The following is a 15,148-nucleotide window of genomic DNA, read 5'->3' as shown; positions in this document are numbered from 1 at the left end:
GTTTAAAGGCATTGAACTAAGTTAGTTTAGACTGAAGTTTGTGATATACAAAGTGTGAAAAGCCACCATCCCCACATTACTGGGAGACTGCTTAAATGGATTCTTTTCTAGAATTTTTTTAATTTCACTTGTTTTCATAGTGCTCTAGATGTATGTGGTTATCTTACCTGAAGGTTGAATTATTCCATAGAAAGTCTTCAGATGTTTGCTGTAGTAACTTATCAAATGATGTATTTAAAAAACTTTCAGATAGATTTTTCACTTTTGTTATAACACTTATGTGCATAAGATAGATTTTTCACTTTTGCCATAACACTTATGTGCATAAAGGCAGTTTGAATGATGCTGTTAGAAATTTTGTTTTTCAGTGAGTTTTCAAATATAACTAATGTTGGAATATAGCATGGAAAGTAATGTTTCCACAGATATGCTGGTTCTTTCTTCAGCAAGAGTCATCAACAGACTGGTAATCTTTGAAGCAGGATGGACTGTTTGTGGATGATGATATGAATGGTTACACCAAGATGGTTGGATTTGTGATATATATTACTAGGAGTTTGACCTTAATGTGATGTTGATTAGGATTATTTTGTGTCACGGTGAGTTTTATCTAGCTCCTTCCTGTATGATGAGATGCTGTACAATAATAGGACTTTAGTAAGGTTTATGGAGGTAGGTATTAGGATTTCCCCTCCAGATATGAAGTGGGGAATGGGGTGAACCTTTGGAAATACTTTGTTATTTGGTGGGAGCTCAAGTAACTTTGCATATATTTACTGCATATTTTTGTAAATAATCGTTTTATTACATTAGATAGCAAAATATGATTATCATGCTCGTTTTTAGCAATGTTTTTTAGTTGGTCTCATAATATATTTCTGCAGTAATGCCTGACTTTTAATGATGTTAGTTAGATTTTTATGCATCACCACCAGTTTTAATATGATTGTGTATTGTGAAAGAACCTTTTGGGCTTGTGAGGGAGACTATAAGTTAAATCATAACTATGTGAGATGGAATTTCTTTGACAGGGCCTAACAGTTCTGTATCCCCCCCCCCTCATTTTCTTTTTTCTTGTTAAAACTGTCTTGCTTGTGAAGCTAGAGTGGAATTGTCACATATTGCATCAAAAAACTTTAAGATATTCTTGCATATGACCATTAGGAGTTGGTGGTAGGTTATTTATGCATTAATTGTCTGCAGAAAAGAGAAAATTATCATAAGCCATTCTTGGCTGTTGGGCAGATTGGAATCAGAGGGAGTCTCCGTACATAGTGAAACTGTTTCTGGAGGATGTCAGTAAAGCTTTTTTTTCTGGGACACTATCTTATGCTTTGTCCAGGTTTTGCATATGAGATCAGATAAGTGTGCAGTATATGAACATGTTCTTAGTTAATTGAATATTTTTGATGCTGAAATGAGCAATAATAGAACGAATAGTTGGAGTTATATACTTGGGATAGTAGGATTTAGGATGTGAAAGTTGATCTTTTTGATTGTTGGTCTTTGGGTCACACGCGTTATATACATTCATACCACTCACTTGGCTGTTGTGTTAATGCTAATACGCAAGTACAACTTAGCCTCACTGAGTGTGAATCAACATTATGGTGTCAGAGAAGTAACCATTAAATTCTCAAGACAAGTCACCATATAGAAGCATAAGAAAGCTTAATATTAGAAACAGCCTTATGGTTTAGCTAATGAATTGTTGACCCAACATAGTCTCTTGAGGTTTTCTGCCTCTACAGCCTAGACTGGGCTCGGGTTGTTGGGTTGGGTTGTTGGCTGACCAGTCTTTTGGAAGCCGCAGCGTGGAGGCCCACATATCCTCCACAGCCTGGTTTGTCAGGTGTACTTTGTAGGTACTTTTTCCAAAGTACCTCTTAAACTTCTCTGTTGTGCATCCTATGGTGCTTCATATGGTTGCAAGCAAGGTATTGAAAAGTCACATGCCCTTGGCATTTAAGATGTTTTTTCTTTCTTTTGCATACCTTTGTATTTCAGAAGTAGTATTTTGGAGTCTTCCTTGTCTGTCGTGCATGTGGGATGTTATATCCGATTCTAAGGTAGGGACAGTGCTTTCTATGACTTTCCAGTCTAGGTGATAATATACCTACCTTTCCTGTCTGTGCTTCAGGGAGAACACCCTCATTGATTTCAGGTGTTTGCAGTAATTTATATCCTTCACCAAATTAATGAGTCCTTGAAAGATATCTGAACACTTTCCAATTTTGCAGTTTCTTTTCCTTGAAGGATGATTTGAACTCACAGCCATATTCTGTTTGTGAGAGAAATGGCACTTGAAAAGTACCATTATTGGATCATTTTCTCATGTCTTGAAAGTTTGCAGGAAATCGTCCCACCATCCCTCAGGAGGAGGCAACTGTTCTTTTGGTAACTGGACTCATCAGTCATTTAGTTTATTGACATTTTAGTTGAATAACTATTTTAATCAGACTGTATTTTATTTGATTAGTGAATGATAAAGTATTGTTTCCAGATTTACGATTTTGATAATATATTGGCATTTCGTTTTGGTAGTTATCTTTTTGGTGTTGATCTTCTGATTTTTGTAAATAAACAAAGGCTGTAAATAGTTAAGTGTTTAGCTGTCAGCCTTTATTATTGATGCAGATTTTTTTTGCTTGATTATTGTATTGGATGCAGTAATGGTATGATCTAAGATTTTATTGTATGGTGTGGTTACAGTTTACAATCAGTAGAAGCTCAGCAGGTGGGTTGGGTTGTCTTCAACCACTACAGTTATGGCATAGCAGAGTCATGGTTTTCTTCCAATGAGGACAAGAAAATACTCAGATTATGTAATAGTCTAAACCCCAACCCCTTTTTATTACATACTAATAGTTCTCATTTGTAAGCCATCTTTTTTAGGAACGCCAAGGAAATGGTGTATATACAGTGTATGATAGATATATGATATTTCAGTTTGGCAGTAATTTAAAAGTCTCCCTGCTGATAACATCATTTAAAGATGATGCGTGCAGGTGATTTTCAGGATAAGACACATGGTGTATATTGGAGACAGTTTAGTTTTATGTAAGATAATTTGTCTTATGTGCTGGAAGATATGGTAACTTGATAACCTCCTACCACAGTTAACAGGATGAAGGATGGACTGACAGGGAGAGATTTCATCTCAGTCCAAGAAAAGGGGAAGCTGATCCCTGTATATTTTTTTTTTTTATAGTTGTTCTTGTTGAATGATATGTGATGAAATACCTGGTTGATGATGAATAATTTTTTGTTATACTAATAATCCATTTAATTTTCAGGCTGGAGTCGATAGTGGAGGGTAATGACTCTAACGACTCCAGTTCCGGTACCTTACGCACTGTAGTAATCCATCGGGGAGAGCGGGGCTATGGAGTCACCGTCTCTGGAGAAAGTCCTGTCATTGTTCAGGATGTTAAAGATGGTAAGAGGAGAATACCAAATCATCATACTTTTTAGCTACTTTCATTGTGATGTTTTATGTACGTGATTATCCTTCTCAGTATTTGCAAGGAAACTGCTTGTCTTGACATAAACACTAATACTGTTATATAAGATATCATTTTTACTGCTTTGCCACATATGACCTTAGATCAGATGTAAGTTTTTGGAACACTTTTGATCTTTCTGAGGCTACCCTCATTCTTCTACCATAATTGGTCATTTTCATTGAGTGATAACTAAACATGCATAAGGAATTTCCACCTAAATGCTTGTAGGGTTAATTGCGGGGTTTAAATACATGATCTTACAGATATGATTATAAGTAAAATATGAACAAAATTAAAGTGCTAGTTTGCTAAGCAGATGACACTAACCCTCCTGATACCCACGTGGGTAGTACTTTTAATATACCTCCCTGGTCGTTGGCTGCCTACCAACTACTACCTGATCCTTAAGACTTTCTACAAAGCATCTGTATCAACCCTGTTAAGACCTTCCACATAGCATCTATATCAGCCCTATCATATGCCTTTTCTAGATCCATAAATGCCACATACAAATCCATCTATTTTTTAAGTTTTTTTTACTTACATTCTTCAGATTAAACACCTGATCCACACATCTACCACTTCTGAAACCATACTGCTCCTCCCCAATCTGATGCTCTTTACATGCCTCCACCTTCTCAGTCAATACCCTCTCATACAGTTTTCCAGATATATTCAACAAAATTATGCCTCTGTAGTTTGAACACTCACCTTTATCCCCTTTGCTTTTGTACATTGGCATTATACGTGCTTTCCGCCAATCCTTAGGCTCTTCACAATGATCCATACGTACATTGAATATCTTTACCAACCAATCAACAACACAGTCACCCTCCTTTCTAAATGAATTCAACTACAATATCATTCACTCCCACTGCCTTGCAGGATTTCTTCTTCTGCCAGGCTTTCCCCTCCTCTTCTCTTCACCAAACCACTATCCCTAACTCTGTCACTTCACACACCACCCAGACCAAAACACCTTACATCTGCCACTCTGTTATCAAACATTCTACAATCCCTCAAAATATTCACTCCATTTCCTCACTCCATCACTACCTGTCATCACTTCCCTCCTTTCCCCCTTCACAGATGTTCCCATTTGTTCTCTTGTCTTTTGCACATTATTTACCTTCTTTCAAAACATCTTTTTATTCTTCATCAAGTTTAATGATACTCTCTCTCCTCAACTCTCATTTGCCCTCTTTTCTAACCTTTGCTCCTTCCTCTTGACCTCCTTCTGCTTTCTTTTATGCATCTCCCAGTTATTTGCACTGCTTTCTTGTAAGTACCATCCAAATGCCTCTCTTTTCTCTTTTGCTAATATTTTTACTTCATCCCACCACTCACTGTCCTCTCTAATCTGCCCACTTCCCACCTTTCTCATGCCACGTGGCTCTCTTGCATATACTATCACTGCTTCCCTAAATACCTCCCATTTCTCACCCACTCCCCTCACTTCATTTGCTTTCATCTTTTGCCATTCTACACTCAATCTTCCCTGGTATATCTTCACACAAGTCTCCATTCCAAGCTCATTTTTTTTCACTTTTTTCTTCTCCCCTTTACTTTCTCCTCTTTGAAAACCTTTACAAATCCTCACCTTCCCCTCCACAAGTTAGTGATCAGACATCCCACCAGCTGCCCCTCTCAGCACATTTATGTATATGGTTTGTGGCAGGGGTACGCGATGTCTCTGTGGTTGTTTAATTTGTTTATGGATGGGTTTGTTAGGGAGGTGAATGCAAGAGTTTTGGAGAGAGGGGCATGTATGCAGTCCGTTGTGGATGAAAGGGCATGGGAAGTGAGTTAATTGTTGTTCGCTTATGATACAGCACTGGTGGCTGACTCGGGTGAGAAACTGCAGAAGTTGGTGACTGAGTATGGTAAAGTGTGTGAAAGAGGAAAGCTGAGAATAAATGTGAATAAAGGCAAGGTTATGTGGTTCAGTAGGGTTGAGGGACAAGTTAATTGGGAGGTAAGTTTGAATGGAGAAAAAAGTGGAGGAAGTCTGAAGTGTTTTAGATATTTTGGAGTAGATTTAGCAGCAGATGGAACCATGGAAGTGGAAGTGAGTCACGGGGTGGGGGAGGGGGCAAAATTTCTAGGAGTGTTGAAGAATGTGTGGAAGGCGAGAACATTATCTCGAAGAGCAGAAATGGGTAGGTTTAAAGGAATAGTGGTTCTGACAGTGTTGTATGGTTGCGAGGCATGGGATATAGATAGGGTTGTGTGGAGGAGGGGATGTGTTGGAAATGAGATGTTTGAGGACAATATGTGGTGTGAGGTGGTTTGATTGAATAAGTAATAAAAGGGTTAGAGAGATGTGTCATAATAAAAAGAGTGTGGTTGACAGAGCATAAGAGGGAGTAATGAAATGGTTTGGTCACATGGAGAGAATGAGTGAGGAAAGATTGACAAAGAGGATATATGTGTTAGAGGTGGAGGGAACGAGAAGTGGGAGACCAAATTGGAGGTAGAAGGATGGAGTGAAAAAGATTTTGAGTGATCGGGGCCTGAACATACAGGAGGGTGAAAGGCATGCAAGGAATAGAGTGAATTGGAATGAAGTGGTATACTGGGACCAACATGCTGTCAGTGGATTGAACCAAGGCGTGTGAAGCGTCTGGGGTAAACCATGGAAAGTTTGTGGGGCCTAGATGTGGAGAGGGAGCTGTGGTTTCGGTGCATTACACATGACAGCTAGAGACTGAGTGTGAATGAAAGTGGCCTCTGTTGTCTTTTCCTAGTGCTATCTTGTGCATGCACGCGGGGGGAGGGATGTGCTATTTCATGTGTGGTGGGGTGGTGAAGGGAATGGATGAAGGCAGCAAGTATGAATATGTACATATGTAAATATGTATATGTTTGTGTATGTATATGTATGTATACGTTGAAATGTATAGGTATGTATATGTGCGTGTGTGGGCTGTTATGTATATACATGTGTATGTGGGTGGGTTGGGCCATTCTTTCATCTGTTTCCTTGCGCTACCTTACTAACGCTGGAGACAGCGACAAAGTATTATAAGATATATATATAATGGGTTTGATTTTTTTCTTATTTACAGGTGGACCAGCAGCACAAGCAGGAGTTAAAAAGGGTGATTCCATCATTGAAGTCAATGGAACAGTAGTGTCAAAAATTAATCATAAAGAAGTGGTGCAAATCATAAAGTGTAAGTTGCTGCTTGGATATTGTTTTCTAACTTCATTGTAATAGGATTTTCAGACTTAATCAAGTAAGCAGACATGATTTTGATTATGGAGTGTTTAAAACAACTAGTTGAAAATATCTGTACATTAGGTAATTGAAATGTTTTTGTTCACAGTTCTGAAATGTAAAATTTTAATCATTCTTCAAAATATGGAAGTCTGTCCATCCTTCTAACATCAATAATTCTCATCCAGTTTTCAAAGTGTTTGATCAAAAGTAACAGGCAATTATGTTTTATGGGAATTAATGTGGCAATAGTGGGGTCATAACCTCTCAGGATGGTGAAGGAGAGGGACTTTATTACTTGGAGTTAGATTTGCTACCGATTGTAAAGTTGTAATGAAATTGCTCCAATGTTCTTCCTTTGGTCAGCCTATTGATAGATGGTTGTACCATTTTGTTTTTATTAGTTTTGTTGGTGTAAAGGCCTGCAAAACTGTTGGAATGATTCTGTTTGTTATCTATTACTTGTCATTCATATGTCAGTCTCTTAATGATTTGGTTTACTGTAATTCAGTTATGTAACTCTGGATATGCCTCACCTATACCTCAGCTGCATCTGAAATTAGATTTGGTACAACCACAATCTTAATTTAAAGGTCTTTGATTGAATTTTTGCTTGTTTTCTTATTATTAAAGCAACAGTATATCTTACACAGATTTTGATGAATTTCAAAATGCATGTCATTAAATGGTGTTGCATACAGATTTAAGAAGTAGGTGTGATTTCAGGTTTGTGATCTTTGTCTTGAAATGTATGATATTTTTCTTATTTTCATGGCATATCTGATGAATAGATACCTGTAGATTTTGAAAATATACGTTGTTTAGATCTATGCTTAAGCACTTCTCCATTGCACACATTAATGTACCATAAAGGGATAAGTTGCATATTTAAGGAAGACAGTACTTTACCGTATAAGTGCAGTGCCTCCATGGCAAGACTATTACCCCCTTTCCAAGGTCATGTTGCCAAAATTTCCAACTGAGAAAGGGCTTTCTTAAATTTTGTTTTTGTGTTTTTATTGAGTCTCATGGTAGTTAATTTCATCAATGCACCCTCACTTTGCTGCTTATACTCTCACCTTTGTATATGATTTAAGCAGGTAAACAGTCTCTAAGACTGTAGAAGAGTGTTTAATCTTGTTGGACATCTTGGTAAAGGCAGGATGTATTATACCTTTTACTTATTATCGTTATTTTTAAGTAACGGTTTCTTTAATCTTGTATGCATTTACATGAGGTGGATCAGGTTTGCAAATTTCCACATATCTTGACTGTCTTATTATTTACCATAATTAGCCTGATACATATATTTTCACATGTTGTGAATGACTATTACACCAGAAAAGACCTTTCTTCCGTAATTTTTTTCTAATCCTTTCTTCAAACACATATCCATGACTTAGCATAATTTGCAAATTTAATTACTTTCTGCATTAGTGTTACATCTTAAAAGACTATCCTTCTCTCACTTTCTGAAAATTTCTTCAAACACAGTCTGTTCGCTTGGTTCTAAGGAACCTACATTTTTTTTCTTCACATATTCTGACCTGTAGAGACTGTGGTTTCACATTAGTACTTCAGAGTTGCAACCTTCTTGTGCCATTTACACTGAAATGATTTTCATTTACCCGATATTTTTAATTTACCTTAGATATTTTTCTCTCTTGTAAGATATTACTCTATCTTTCAGCTTTTCCAGTTCTGTCTGTACAGTTCATCACCCCTAAACACTTGAAGTCAGCAACAGTGTCCACTTCCTCACCATTCAAACAGACATTACAGTATGAGAGCATATCTCTTATAAAAACAAGAATCTTGCATTTGCTCAGATTTACTTTAAACATCCTTCTCTTACACTGATCAACTGATAAAGTGGTCTTCCATTCTGTTCGTTGCATATTCTGGTTCAGCTTGTGGTATAGTATCATCTTCATACAGCTGTGATAATGTTCATTTTGTTACTCAATGTGTCTGTAGTACACTATGATCACCCTATCTTTATCCTATCTATCATAATGCTTTGTTTATTAAGATATTATTCAAACATCTGTGGTGATGATACATAACCTTAGCACTCTCACATTTATCTCATACCACATTCTTATATTGCCATATTCTCATGTATAGATAGTACTTTCATTATGAAACCTCATACTGTCATAACAGCAATTAAAAGTTTTTTATGCAAATAGTGTAAAGTCGGAACTTCCAATGAGCTTTTCAGTTATCTTTATGGGTTGTTTTTAACAAATCCATAAATGCTGCATACACTTTCTTTTTTCTTTTTTTTCTAGAGCCTTTTGCAATGCCTGCTTAAGTGCAAAGGTCTTGTTCCTCGTCTATTCCACATTATTCTTCATCAAGAGGTTCCCTAATACTTTAGGGGTGCATACATAAATTACATGCTGAGAAGCTTAGGGTGCTGTTGATAGTATTTCAGACTCTTGATAACCATAAGGGTTAAGGCCTGAGTACCATAGAATCATTTACAGGGGATAGAAGAAAGCTGTAATGATTATGATTACAACAAATTTGCCAAATGTAAGAATGTACTTGTCTGTTAATGAATTTTTTTTCAGAATAACATTGATTTTTATATATTTTCACTTGAGTAAATATGAAGTTTTCCAAATTGACAGAAAACATAGTTCATGGCTTTACATTCTTTTTTGATAAACACACTTTTTGTACATGGCTTTATTAAATCGTTCAGTCTAAACCATGTATGGCATTCGAGTGATAGACTGGTAGAATCCGTACTAAGTATGCTTTGCACTCAGAATTTTCCTGCTCACATTTAAAGGAACAAATGATTCCTTTACTGACCTGAGGCAGGAAGATATGCCAGATGCAAGTCTAACTATTATGCCAAAATATCCACAAGGCTCTCTTACTTAAAGAAAACTATAGTAGGAGGATGCAGCATTTGCATCTTTCGTGGGTCTTCACCCTGCTGCATTGTAAATAAACATTTTGTGATGTTCAAGTGATGATGACAACCAACTATCTTATTTGGACTTAACAGGAGACCCTGTAGAGTGATATTAGGTATAATGTTATAGTAAGAGCCAATCATCAAGCTGAGTGGAAAAATGAAACTGAAGAATGATATGATGGATACGGCATATGCAGTGGATTTAAACGACTAGCATGCCAAGATTGAAATAACGCAGTATCTTACCATGGTTTGAATAGCTGAGGATGTTGATATGGTTTATTTTATTTATTTATTTATTATACTTTGTCGCTGTCTCCCGCGTTTGCGAGGTAGTGAGGTTTATATTTTTATATATTTTTTTTATATTATTTTGCTTTGTCGCTGTCTCCCGCATTAGCGAGGTAGGGCAAGGAAACAGACAAAAGAATGGCCCAACCCACCCACATACACATGTATATACTTACACGTCCACACACACAAATATACATACCTATACATCTCAATGTATACATATATATACACACAGACATATACATATATACACATGTACATAATTCATACTGTCTGCCTTTATTCATTCCCATCGCCACCTCGCCACACATGAAATAACAACCCCCCCCCCCCTCTTTTCTGGCTTGGGAGACACTTCATTGGCACTTGCAATCTGTGAATTATGAGCTTTAACAAGCTGGCAATGAGTTGGTCAGCGATGTCAGATTTATGGAGATTGCTGGTTGGCTGTGGATGTGCCTAGAATGTGTGTGCAGCCATGAGAATGTTTAAGTGGTTCAGGAAAGGTAAGGAAGGCTGATACTTATTCAACAACAATCATGAGGGATGGAAGATCTTGACCTGTATATGCCCAGGGAATGTGTTTCACTCTTGCAGGATACCCATGTGGAGAGAAAAGTTTTTTCTTTCAGCTTCAAAACCTAAATTTTTAAGTTAAGCATCATTTAGATTTGTTTCGTTGAAATGTTATTTGTTTTATTTTTGTAATGGACTCTAATTTATGAAGTAGATTGGACCAGTTTTTGTATCATTGATGTAAAGACCAGTTTGCTGCAGCTTGATTCACAGTTGAATGTGTGTTGAGCTTTGGCTTTAATAGATCTTCTTTATGAAAGTCTTCTAGTAACATATGATTACTTTAGATAATGGGTAGGAGATCCACCCTGAAAGTTGAGAAATCTTTACCATCTCCTCATATGAGGTTTTTTATTTGCTTTCGGCCTGCTCCTTGGACTTGGTTGTCCCAAGTGTATGAGTGTACTTTTTATGTTAGCACATAGATCAGGTAGTTTTTCTGGCATTGTTGAGTGCAGAATTCATTTATTTTTTTATTTTTTAGTGACCAACATGTCATAGGCAAAACATACCATTAAAGGTAAAAAGTTTATAGGTAGAGGGAAAGACAAAATAACAAAGAGAATTCCACTGTTTACCTGAGGAAAGGTGGAGGTAGGATGACAGTTGGTCCTTGTGGCCAGTTTCTGCGTACAAACTGTGGGAAGCAGCAGCCATGGATTCAGTTCTTGTTGGCAAGGTTACCAGACTACTCAAGGGAACAGTGGCCAAAACAGTGTTTGTCGAAAAGGGGAATGGTGTAACATCATTACAGACAGAAAAGGTTGATTACATATGTGTGAAACCTGGAGCATGAAAGTCTTTTGTTTCCACTGTTGCTAATAAGGAGGTGGATCCCAGATATTTTAGCTGCTCATAAAAAAATTATTATAGCACATTTTTGTATGGTATTTCCAGTTTTTGGTTAAGACTGCATCTCAGCACAAGAAAATTTGACCAGGATATTGCTTCTTCATTGAAAGAGAAAAAGTTTACCTGCCCACCAACTGCGAATAGGTTTTAAGTAACCACTGGGAAAAGTAGCCAGCATGTCATTGTCTCCCATACCAGAAGATTGTGGTATCCCTTTGTGTCACACTTTATATGTAGCAAAGACCAAAGTGTGTAGTATTGTCAGCTGTGTAGGTTGCAGTGAAGCTAGTGATCCCCATGTTTTTACTATGGCAGCTGCATACATGAAGGAATGTTAGATTTTGTCTTCTTCGCCTGTTAGAGGTGCTAAGTGTGCCGAAAGTGGTTGTTTGCGCTTTGTTTTGCTGGCATGCCATTTGAACATTGCCTCCCTTCTTAATTTTCTCTGAGACAGAAAGGAGCAGATGATGTGAGGTTCCACTGTTTGAAACATGAGCTAAAGAAGGGTAGAGCTTTTTTTTTTTCCAGAGATTGACCAACATTTGATATAGAATAATGGTTTCTCTCCACCACTATGCTCATGAAATAATTATTTATTGTTTATCTGGGATTGACTTTAATCATGTATCAAGTTTTTTAATATTTCTGTTGTTCCTTGCACATGGTTCTTGATTCTTGTGGTAGAACATTGCATAATCTTTTTAGTTTTTTATGGGTATCTCAATATTTGCATTTGATTTCTTCTAGCTCTGTTTCTTGGTACTGTTGCAGACTTGATTACTGTTTCCTCATTGTTAAGAAGCTTCCAAGTTCAGAGCATTTTCTTTTTTAGCTTCAGTTTGTTATCTGTGATTACCTATGCCAATACTTAGCCATAATGGCAAGGCTCTCATGAAGGACTCACCTCACATCTTGCTTGATCAGTAAAAATATTCTTAGCAAAGATATCCATTCTTGTTTCATCTGGGACTGATTTCAAATACATTTCATATATTCTTTTGAATATTTCTTTGGGTGTCCCATGCATATTTCTTATTTCTTTTGAAAGTACATTGATAATTGTTCTAATCTCCTGCTTGGGCTGTCATATATTCTTATCTGATTTACTATTGAGATGTTTCATGGTATTCTTGAAACTTTTAGAACGCTGTATCATCCCAGTTGAGATGCTTTAAAGTTTAATACATTTTCTTTAATACCTTCAATTTGTTACCATGTGTAAATTAGTGTATTCTTTTTCTCTCTAGGTTTTATAGTTGCAGTTTGATTCTGCTTGAGAAGTTCTTCAGAATTCTTTCTAATATGTTTATTTCTGTGTCTCATTGGTACCCATACAACACAACACTACTCAATTTTGCTTCATATGAGTACATTAAACATTTTATAAATTGGTTTCTATCTCTTGGAGAGAGAGAGAGAGAGAGAGAGAGAGAGAGAGAGAGAGAGAGAGAGAGAGAGAGAGAGAGAGAGAGTGTTAGTTTACCTACCTACCTATGAGTTCTCAAGTCGAGATTTTGCTGGATGGCATGACAAGTACATAGCCCTCACTACTTATTTGTTGAATAGCTCTGATTCTCCTTTTCTCATCACTTGTTTTTCCTGTTCTGCTATGCATTTTTTTTTTTTATTCCAGAGAGAGAGAGGATGAGTTAGAAAGAGTGATGTTGGAGTTGGTCTTTTGAAAAAGAATGGCAAGTGATGGGAGGGGACACCTTTGAGGGCTGAGGGACTTGGATTGTAGCACTTAGGAAGTTTTAAACTGACTCTTTGGCCAATATGAACATGTGGACTTGCAGGGAAGCTGAAATTGGCTGATGGAAGCAAAATGGTTAGGAAGGCAGAATGTAATCAGGGTAAGACAAATGTTTTGTGCATTTGCTCATTACTTTTTTCATGGCCAAGTCATAGCACCCAGATTTTGGATATGTGTACTTCAGAGCCAGGCGAGGTTATAAGCTACTACACATTGTCCTCTAAAACCATTTTCAGGTGTTTTGTGCATGTTTGTTGCTCTTACAGGGCTGAAGGGTCCCACATTTTGGTTGTAGGTGCTTCTTAGTATGGGCAAGGTTTTAATGTATCACACACTGGCCTTGAAGGCCATTTTAAGGCTACCAAAGGCCACTTTTAGATAGCCTTAGGGATTGCACTTAGTTCACTACACTCAATCAAATTAGTTGACATAGAAGCCTCATAGTATAATAAAGTTACCTCAAGATCAGAGACAGAATCCAAGGGTATCAGTGCCTGGCCTTAAAGGCCAACAAAAGCCACCTTTCATGGTTGAGAGTTACTGTGGCTTATTGGTACTCGTTCAGCTCAGAGGTGACTTTAGTTTTCAGTTCTTTAACAGTTGGATTTAGTAGTAGTTTGAAAACTAACAAAGGCCATTTCCCAGCACTTTATGGTTTTTATGCAACTAAAGATTAGAATCAGAATTTGGTTTACATTGAAACAAATTTTGTATGTTTTTCAAAATGATATAAACTTTTCTTTATAAAAGCAATTTTCTTTCTGTGCAGTGCTGGGTACCTGAGTTAGTTGAGGAATGAATTATCCATTTCTAAGTGGTTTTGACAGGCAAAGTGATAAACAATTTTCACTTCTCTGTTAAAAAAAAAAGATATACAGCTGAAGATAGAGGCAACACTTATCTGCTGCAACACAGTTAAGGAAAGTAAAGTTGTCTGACAGTGATAAGATTTTCACAAAGGCAGCTTTATGGGAGCAAAGTAATGTTATATGTGAGAATTCAGAGGAATTCTTGAATCCTGTTGTGTGTAGAAGCAGAAACTCTAAAATGATTAACTTTAAAGTTAACATGGAGGAACATTTGGAGCAGTTTTAATGTTTTGAATTAAAAGAGTATTAACAGGGTTTAAGAGTAATTGTAAAGGTGTATTGAAACTGGAACAAAGTAAATTTCATTTTGAATCTTATTGATGGGCATTAGTTATTAGGTTAAATAGGTACTTATTTACTTGTTTTCTGCATCTATTATACTGTTTTGTATCTTTTTCATAGAATATTTGAAAACTTTTGCTTTTAAGAGAATTATACCATTTAGTTACAGAACTAGCCAGAATTGCATGTGAAGTCATCCATAAAAGCAGAATTATATGATGTGCAATTTCCTGAGCACTTGTGTTTTGATATTTTATGACATTTTGTGAAAAATTAATATCATTGCATGTTTTGATATATTGATGCTTTATTATATAATTGTATATGATAAGAAACTGCATGGCTTACTTTTTATACTAATGCAATGTTGTTTGTCTTTTGATACATTCGCTCTCATTATGGTAAGTACAAGCCAAGATATTATTTGAGCTGATGCTTTTGCCCAGTACAGCACTAATATCATACCATATTATTTTGATTTATAAGTTTTGAGCTTCCTGTACTCTGTCCCCTTCACTCTTGCAAATTTAACCTGTCATGCAAGTCTTTATTGTAGTTTAAGATTAATCTTTAGTGATATTTGAAGTTGTTTTGTAATTTTTTACCTAATGTAATTAGTCCTGCTGTAATTCATACTATTAGTATGATACGGCATTGTGATTTATAAACTTTTGGATACCTACTGCATTGCAGTAGGATTTTAGTGCTTGCTTGTGTGCATGACCACTCTTTTATTTAAATTGATTTGTGACTTACCTATTTGTTTTTACTGTAGGAGAGGTAATAACCCTCATTCTTAAGATGCCAAAAAATTGTAACAAGTACAAGATCATATTACCATTGGCAATACTGTGTATGTTA

The 15,148-nt window shown here is 36.5% G+C and overlaps 1 protein-coding gene across 12 annotated transcripts in view; it reads left to right on the top strand.

Moving 5' to 3' along the window:
- The window catches only part of LOC139753689 (rho guanine nucleotide exchange factor 11-like), a 575,625-nt gene that overhangs the window by 6,473 nt on the left and 554,004 nt on the right, over positions 1 to 15,148 (top strand). For all 12 annotated transcript variants that reach the window (XM_071670374.1, XM_071670376.1, XM_071670381.1 and 9 more), the window contains exons 2-3: positions 3,297 to 3,439; positions 6,575 to 6,682. In XM_071670374.1, coding sequence (XP_071526475.1) covers positions 3,297 to 3,439; positions 6,575 to 6,682 — 251 coding nt within the window. The remainder of the gene's footprint in view (positions 1 to 3,296; positions 3,440 to 6,574; positions 6,683 to 15,148) is intronic.

The sequence above is a fragment of the Panulirus ornatus genome, chromosome 15, assembly GCF_036320965.1.
Source record: "Panulirus ornatus isolate Po-2019 chromosome 15, ASM3632096v1, whole genome shotgun sequence".
Lineage (NCBI taxonomy): Eukaryota > Metazoa > Arthropoda > Malacostraca > Decapoda > Palinuridae > Panulirus > Panulirus ornatus.
Note: the sequence above shows the minus strand (reverse complement) of the source record. Positions and strands in the feature narration are given on the sequence as shown.